Raw genomic sequence first — 9649 nt, 5'->3', positions numbered from 1 at the left:
TTTTAGCATTTCCAACATTAAATCTACTAAGCATTTTTTCTATACATATTTCCTAGGATAAGTTCAGAATACCTTCAGATCTATTCTTGGAGATTCTCATACTAAGAATTTGTTTGGCTAGACTAAGATCCTTCATTTCAGAATTTTTTGACAATTGTTTCTTCAACCTATCAATTTCTGCCATATTAACTCCAATAATCAACATGCTGTCAACATATAAGGCAAACATGATATAAATATCAACATATATCTTCACATAAATCCTGAGTTTCTCGTAAACTTATTAAACTTCTTGTACCATTGTCTTGATGCTTGTTTCAATCCATACAAACTTTTATGAAGCTTGCATACAAGATTCTTTTTGTCTTGTACTTCAAAACTTTTTGGTTGTGTCATAAAGATTTCCTCCTCAAGATTCCCATGTAAGAATGCAATTTTGGCATCTAACTGCTCTAAATGAAGATTTTCTACAGCTACTATACTCAACATAACTTTGATGGTAGTCATCTTGACAACATGAGAGAAAATTTCTGTGAAGTCAAATCCTTGTTTATGTTGGAATCCTTTTACTACGAGTCTAGCCTTATATCTTTTGTCGCCATCTGGTTCTTCTTTTAACCTACAGACCCACATGTTTTGTAAAACCTTATTTCCTTGTGGTAGCTTTGTTAAAGACCATGCTTTATTCTTCTGAAGAGACTTTATCCCATCTTCCATTGCTAGCTCCCACTTAATAGATTCATCTCTCTACATAGCCTCAATAAAATGCTATGGCTCACCGACATCTATCAACAACAAGTAATGTAATGAAGGAGAATACCTTTGTGGTGCTATAATTGTTCTACTAGATCTTCTAATCAAGATTTGACGAGTTGCTGACTCTACTATTTGTTCAGGTTTTGACTCACGCTCTGGCACAAACTCTATTTCTATATTTTGTCTTCTATTGACTACATCACTTTTTGAAATTTCTTGTAATGATACTTGCTCTGGCTGTTTATTTTCATTTACAGATTCTGCAGTCCTGTCCTTATAGAACATGTTTTCATTAAAAGTAACATTTCTACTTTCTAATAATTTTCTTGTTTTGGTATCTCGAAACCTGTAGTCATACATATCAGATCCATAGCCAATGAAATAACATCGCTTTACCTTAGGATCCAATTTATCTCTACTATTAGAGTCTAATAAAATATATGAAGCACAACAAAAAACTTTTAGATGTGCAAGATTTACCTCATTTCTAGACCATACTTCTTTAGGTAACTAATAGTCTAAAGGAACTGATGGTCCTCTATTTGTGAGATAGGCTGCTATGCTTATTGTGTCTGCCCAAAATACCTTGGATAGTCCTGACTGGATTATCATAAATCTTGCTCTCTCATTTAAGGTATGGTCATTCTTTCTGCCACATCGTTTTGTTCTGGTGTTCCTAGAACTGTCTTGATCATTCTGATCTCATTCTCTGAACAAAACTCCTTGAATTGACTACTGTCATATTCTTCTCCATTATCAGACTTCAAACATTTAACCTTTAAACCTGTTTGAGTCTCAATCTCTTTTTTCCACCATTTGAACGCAAAAAACATGAGATTTTCTTTTAAGCAAATAAACTAATACCTTTTCTAGTAGAGTCATCAATGAAGTTAAATAATACTATGAATCTCCAAGGGAATTCACTAGAGTTGGCCCCGAAACATCTGTACGTAATAGTTGTAGTCTTTCAACTTTAGACGTCTTACTTGTTTTGGAGAAGCTAACCTTTTTCTGTTTTCTAAAGATATAATGTTTGCAAGGTCCAAGGTCAACATGCTTCAAGTTAGGTATTTTACCTTTTGAAATCACGAGCTTTACTCCTTTCTCACTCTCATATGCCCAAACCTATGATGCCACAAAGAGGAATTATTGCCAACTTCTACAACTGATATCATATCATCATCTACAATCATGTAAGGAGATCTTTGCTTCTTTTCACGAGCATAAACAAAATTACCTTTCATTACCTTCTAATGTCCATCTCCAAAAGTGGTTTAATGCCTCTCATCATCCAACTACCCTATAGATATTAAGTTTCTCTTTAAGGCAGGAATATGTCTAACATTATTCAAAGTCCACACGCTTCCATTACAAGTTTTGATATTAATATCACCTCTTCCTATAATATCAAGATATTTTCCATCTACAAGGTAGACCTTCCCAAACTTTCCTGAAACATAGTTAGATAATAGTTCTAAGGAAGGTATAGTATAAAAATGACACACTTTCGAGTCCATAATGCATGAGTCAATAGAATTATCTAAAGTACATAATAGTACATCTTCAATTTCATTAGTTGTTGCATTTGCTGATTGATCACCATCTTGCTTCTTTTTCTTGTTGTGCTTTCTTGGAGCCCTGCATTGATTTGTAAAGTGACCCTTTTTCTGACAATTCCAACAAGTGATATCATTCTGGACTTTTGTTTGTGATCTCCCTTTAGACATTTGATGAGATACCTTTAGTCAAGGGACCTACAACAAGAGCAGTGGCTAGGTGGATACAAGAAGAATGAGCCACATCTAAGCATGCAAGGCCTAAGATGAACTTCACATGGACCAAGAAAGATGTGAAGACCTAGGCTAAGACTCTTTGCTTGTAAATACTAGATTAGGATTTATTTTAGGGCTTTGTATTTTGGACCAAGTAATGCTTTCACCTCATCATTAAAATTAATGCTTTCACCTCATCATTAAATGTTACCTGCACTAATGTTAATTGCACAATAATTGTATTAATTTCACTAATATGATTAGTAACCGAGTTACCTTAACCAATTTTTAGGTTGAGTAGCTTGCAAATCAAATATATTTTTTTCAATTGCAGATGGCTTCTTATACATATTTGACAATGCTTTCATCAAATCTATGATTTTTTTTCTCATTCATGATGTTGAATACAACATTCTTTGCTAATGTCAGCAGATCACATCGAGTGTATACCGATCTAAAACAATTCCCATTCTGACTATTCCATGTCATTTGGCTTCTACCTATTAAAGGTAGATACAACTTCTTTTGATATGGGTAGTCTTCTATCTACATCTTCCAAAATCCAAAGTCAATGCCATTGAACTTCTCAATCCTTACTTTCCCTTCTTCCAATGCCATTGTTCTTGCTGCTTTCGAACAAAGCTCCCACTAATTCTCTAGACTGAGATTCCCAAGAAAATAAAGGCCAAATCTTTTCTGATGTGGAAGAGCAAACAAAGCTGCAACCATAAAGCATACTAAGAAATTGGCTCTTGATACCAATTGTTAAGAACAAGACAATAAAGAAAAGAATAAAGGAGAGAAAAATAAACGACATAAGAATTTAACATGGTTCAATGTACAATATGTATGCCTACATCCACGACTACACTAGGAAGTATTTTATTTTTGTGTGTATATCAAGCTTTACACAGGGTTGCTTATATAGAAAAATAGAGAACCACATCTCATAATACCAAGGATGTGAGACTAAATCAAGCTCCATAATACTAACATATATGATTGGCACAAACAAGAATTGACCTATCCAAATTACTATGCAACTAAATCTTTGTCAGCTTTAATACATATAATTTTAATTTGGATTCACACACTGACATTCATATATTTATCATGTTTTTAAGAATTATTGTATATTTTTCAATATACATATATTATATGTCGTATCTATTATTTTAAAAATAAATGAAACGACGTATCCGATATGTGTTGTTACTAATACACGTATCATATTCGTGCATCGTAGCATAAGACACAATATATCTAACATTGTCTACAATGACGAATCTATGTTGATTTATAAGAGGGCCTTGACCCCCTTTTTTTTTTCACGTTGCTCATTAATATATAATAACATATTTTTATTTTTTTAAATATAATATATATATATATATATATATAAAATATTTTTATTGTTTTAATATACATTGCTCATTAATATATAATAATATACTTTTATTGTTTTAATATATATAATCCTTAATATATAATAATATATTTTTATTGTTTTAATATACATTGCTCATTAATATATAAGAATATACTTTTATTCTTTTAAAATATGAGTATTAAAAAAAAATTTAAATAAAACTCAAATAACTATTAAATTTGAAAACACCAACACATATAAAAGTATTTATTATGAATTTTTTACTTACTTGCTTACTTGGTATTATTTAACAATTTTGTTACTAAGTTACCAATATCATATTTAAGAGAAAATCATTTTAAAATATTAATTATTTTATTATTGATGCTCACACTAGTGCAGATTTGACATTTTACATCGCTTTATAGGCCTCAGTTATAGTGGAACCGAAGCCTATAAGGAGACGGTGGCTCTGTTAATGTATGATAAAAGGTGAAAAACGAAATATGGAGAAGGAGAAGATTAGAGTGGGTATGTTGATGGTGGCAAAATTTGTTGTTGTGTGTATTCTGGAGTACAAGCACATGTAAATGGAGGTTCCGCATTCCCCAGATAACATAAAGAGGAATGCAAAAGGGGAATTTTGGGTGGCACTTAACAGTGTGAGGGGAAGATCAATGGTTTGGAAAAGGGAACAAAAGTTCAAACGACAGATCCGTGGACGACAGATCTTGTTAAATTTTTTTGACCATATGGCCTCGGGTTGATTAGAGCCAAGGCAGAAAGGGGGTGTTTTATGCTTCGGTTAACACCCGGGACCAAAAACTACCCCTTTTTGCCTCAATTATGGAACTGGGGCAGAATATTGAAAATAACCGGGACCAAAAGCCTTTACTGCACTAGTGTCATAACCATTTAAATTTGAAGAATTTATATAAACCATATTCAATTATGTTAATCTTTAACAAAAATAAGAATTATATTTTACTTGGATAGAATTTTATTTGCAGTTATTTATCGAAACAAGATCTAAAAAAGGGAGATAAATTTCATGCACACAATATGGTTGTTTACATTAAAAAAGAAATAGCTGAAAATTTCAGAATTTGATTTAGTTACTCATGGATTCAAATAATTTAAAAGAAAAGAAATTTATCTATTATATATATATATATATATATATATATGTGTGTGTGTGTGTGTGTGTGTGTGTTTTATAGTTATAGTTATATAAAAAATACATATTAGTTTTGTTATATTAGTAGTAATGATAAAATATACAAATTTTAAATATATTATTTTGGCTTACCCAAAATTAGTGGTTGTATTTTTTTCAATTTTATCCTCTTAACTATTATGTTTTAAATATAAATAGTTATTTATAATAAAAAAATATTTTTTCAGTTTTATTATTTTACTAATTTTAGTAACTATTTTTTTGAAATAAAATAATTGTTCAAATGTAAAGATAAATGAACAAATAAAAAAGACAAGTAATTGAAACATGATCCATACATAATAAGTAAAAGTAAAATGTGTAAATAACCATAATAATAAAAACAATAAAAATAATAAAAATAATTCTAATAATTATAGTTCTTAATAATAATAATATAATAAAAATAATTATAGTTAATAATAATGATAATAATACTTATAGTTGATAGTAATAATGATTATAATAATTATAGTTAGAGTTGATAATAATAATAATTATAGTAATAATTGATAATAATAATAGTAATAATATAAAAATAATAATAATAATAAAAAATACAGCGTAGTTCTTGTGTTTTCTTCACAAAGACAACCTTTTGAAGTTTCACACAGCTAATATTTCATCCTTAAGACAATATTATAAATATAAATGTAACAAACATGCAAATAGTAACAAGATTTTCATCACATGCACGTGGTCCCTCTCATACTCTCCCTAACCAACCTCAAACGTCTTCTTTCTCAAACCATAACCCACTCACAAGACCAACGTGCACTTCCCCCACACTTCCACAACACACCATATAAGCATCAACGTCATCCCATTCCCTTTTACTATCTATTACCATAATACTCCAACTAACAACTAGAATGGCTGAGGCAAAGGCTCGAAATAGTAATGGTGGATCAGGAAACAGACGTAAAGGACCTGTTTTGAGGCGTGCCATGGCAACACAAACGCAAGATGAAGCAATGAAGGGGTCTTCACCTGCAACACCATGTGGGGCTTGCAAATTCTTGAGGAGGAAGTGCATTGGAGGGTGCATCTTTGCACCCCACTTTGGCACAGACCAAGGGGCAGCCAAATTTGCAGCTGTGCACAAGGTTTTTGGCGCTAGCAATGTGTCAAAGCTCTTGTCTAACATTCCATCCAACCGCCGCCATGAAGCAGCAACAACCATATCCTATGAGGCTCAAGCCAGGCTCTCCGATCCGGTTTATGGTTGTGTCTCCACCATCCTTGCTATGCAACAACAGGTATCCTTTTCTTTTTTACTTTTAAATCTCACTAAACCATGTTTTAATATATAAATATATAGATGTTAAACAAGTTTCAATCCTAAACATACGTAAACATCAAATTAAAACTCGCTCCTCTTTCCAACTTTAATACATTTTAATAATCTTTTTAACTAAACGACATTAGTTTCTTTAAACACATTGTTAAATGATGTTCTTATGTTTACATTTGAAATGATACTTGTCAATGTTAACAAGAAACTTGTTTTACACGTTAATTTAACAAAGTTAAAAAAACTCTATAAACATTTAATTTTAAAGTATGGGACCAAATAATATTAAAATTCAGTATAAATGAATTTTAATTTTACATTAATATTTAAAGATTAAAAAAGATATTTTAACATGTATATTAACTTGTGTATGTATTATCAGGACTAAATTTAATTGTTGTTTTCCATATTTTGAATACTTATTTTTAGTCTGCATAAAAGTTTAATTATGTATTTAATGTTTTACTATTTTAAAATTAAGCAATTAGGTTTCGCCCTTAATAAGTATTACGAAAATGGAAAATTCTATGTGAACACCATTAAATATTTCTACCCCAATATTTTTACTTTTTTATTTAATTTTTAAAATTATTTTATATTTTAAAATAAAAATATACTTTTATTGGTATTGTGTGTAGGCCTAGGAGTAGATAGAAATGAGAGTGTCATGTATCATCATGCATAGTATTATTATAACTAAAAGCACGTTAATGTTTTTTGTTTAATTTTGAAAAATTGAAAAGTAAAATGTAATATTAATTTTTATAGAAACTAACTTTATACATTGACAAAAATATTTATTCTCTAAAGAAACATAATTATTTATTATTTGTTGGGGATATATTTTTTTATTCATAAAACTGCTAAATGTTAGAAAAAGAATTCAAGAATATGGTTACTACAGTTTCCATTTATTTGTCGTTTTTATTCTGTAAGTCGTCGTGAAAATCCGTTTTCAGTTTAGTTTATTCAATATCACGTAAAATTCATTGTGGCTTTTCTCTAATATATATTACATGCGTTTGTTTCTTTCGTTGTTGACGATATGTTATTTCTATTTCCCAAAAGTTTGATCTTTCAATTAAAAGGACATAGGTAATACAATAAATAAATTATATATAAGTCACAGTAAGTTTAATTCTTTCTATTTTCAGTTTATATGTATTAAATTATTAATATATTTTCTTAAGTAAATTGTGAAAAAAACGTTTCTTTAGTTCCTTTATTAAAGGATGGGTCAAGATCGTGTTATCATTTAGCGGTTGGATCGCAAATGATATTACGCATCTTCTTACCCTTTTAAATAGATCAATGCAAAAATGGGGGTGCTATTTTTTAATTTTTTTGTCTTTAATTACTTGAAATTTTATTTTATGTAGTTTAAAATATAAAACATAATTTTCTTTTCAAATACGAAAAATCCCTCTAATTTTCTTTTATATTCTACTTACAAAAGTTCTTCTTGTATTTTGTGTACACACTTTGGAAACCAGAATTTAAAGTATAAATAAAGGTAATGATTTTCTAATTAAAAGTAGAAATAAAAAGAATGGTTTCATAAATAACCCTACCCAATAACTGTCCCTTAATTCACAACCTACACTAAACTTCTAAGAAATACTAGCATGGTTTGAATTGCATTACACATTTTATAAATGTTGAAAAACTAAATGTAATCAAACTTTCGATTAAAATATTAATATCATATGTGGCTGAGAAATATGAAATGAATAGTAGTGTGTATAAATCAATAAAAAGAACAAACAATATATATATATATATATATATATATATATATATATATATATATATATATATATATATATAAGCCTACAAAATTATTATCTTAAAATTTTAAATTATAGGTGATTTTATGATTTTTCTTACATCTCATTAGAGTTGGAATCTCTCTACATCTCTTCTAAACGAAAAAAAAAATCAACATGATAATGAATTTGATAGTTAAAACTAGGTTTAAACACTAAAAAAAATCTCTAAATAATGATAATTTTAGGGACAAAAAATAATTAAACCTTAAAGTAACCAATTTATAAATTAAAAGTTATTGGTAACTAAAATAGTTTAAAAAAAAAATATAATTAGTCTCTAAATTTATCACTAACATTAGTTATCAAGGTATTTGGTGTCTAAATTGATCTCCAGATAGGATGAAACATTTTGGAGGAAAAAGTCTTTTAAACACACCATACTCTAAAATTATTAAATTAATTTACACTTCTAATATTTTTAAGTAGTTCTTCATTTTCTTCCATCAAATAGCTATAAGCTTTGTCCAATTCAGGTAGCATCTCTGCAAGCAGAGCTAGCTATGTTGCAAACTCAAGTGATGAATAGTAAGTTTGCCTATGCAAGTGCTCTTCAGACCACACAACTACAGCAACCAAATAACATGAATGCAACAACACTACAACCAGCATATTCCAACAACTCATGTGCTTCCACTAACCTTATGAACTTGAGCAGCTTCAACAATAACCCTGCTGCTTTTGACCTTGCAATGGACACAACACCCTCATCAAACACTTTAGAGCCTCTTCAACACACAAGGTTGTCCAAATGTGAAGAAAAAGATGAACAACAAAGTAGGACTCAACAAGCCTTCAACCACCATTAATTATGAGTTGCACTTTTTGTTTCGTTTGTTAGTAGTGTTATTCTCCCTGCTTCATCTCTACATATACTTATATATTGTCCATGTATTAATGTAATGTATCTCATCACAACTTATACTTTAGTTTTCAGAATATTTTTTTTAAAATAAAAGGGCAATGGAAAATCCTATCTTCTAATATGTTTTGTTTTTCTTGTTTAAAGAAAAGAAATGATATATATATATATATATATATATATATATATATATATATATATATATATATATATATATATATATATATATATATATATATATATATATATATATATATATATATATATATATATATAATATGGATACAAATTTTTTAGGAGTGCCAAATTAATTTCTTTTTTATATATAGATTATTTTTATTAATTAAATAAATGAACTTTTCATTTCCGCTACTTGAATTATTTTTTCACATTGATTCATGGTTGTACTTTTCAATTTCTAATGTTTTTGCTTTCTATTCCAATTTAAGACTATTCAACTAATTTATTATGAGTAATAAAATTTGTAATGAAACCCAAATACATTCATAAAATTTTACAAATTTAAATTGAAAATACAAAATCCCTAAATTTCA

General features: G+C 28.8%; 1 protein-coding gene across 1 annotated transcript; it reads left to right on the top strand.

Moving 5' to 3' along the window:
- Positions 1-5985: 5985 nt before the first annotated feature.
- On the top strand, positions 5986-9097 carry LOC114180569 (LOB domain-containing protein 20). The gene is made up of 2 exons (XM_028066877.1): positions 5986-6372; positions 8710-9097. The coding sequence occupies exons 1-2, from the start codon at positions 5986-5988 to the stop codon at positions 9040-9042; spliced, it is 720 nt and encodes a 239-aa protein (XP_027922678.1). The 3' UTR covers positions 9043-9097.
- The last annotated feature ends 552 nt before the right edge of the window (positions 9098-9649 follow it).

The sequence above is a fragment of the Vigna unguiculata genome, chromosome 4, assembly GCF_004118075.2.
Source record: "Vigna unguiculata cultivar IT97K-499-35 chromosome 4, ASM411807v1, whole genome shotgun sequence".
Lineage (NCBI taxonomy): Eukaryota > Viridiplantae > Streptophyta > Magnoliopsida > Fabales > Fabaceae > Vigna > Vigna unguiculata.
Note: the sequence above shows the minus strand (reverse complement) of the source record. Positions and strands in the feature narration are given on the sequence as shown.

Coding starts and splice junctions, on each gene's coding strand:
- LOC114180569 (XM_028066877.1), top strand. CDS start 5,986: ATGGCTGAGGCAAAGGCTCGAAATAGTAATGGTGGATCAGGAAACAGA. Junction 6,373..8,709: donor TCCTTGCTATGCAACAACAG/GTATCCTTTTCT, acceptor TGTCCAATTCAG/GTAGCATCTCTGCAAGCAGA.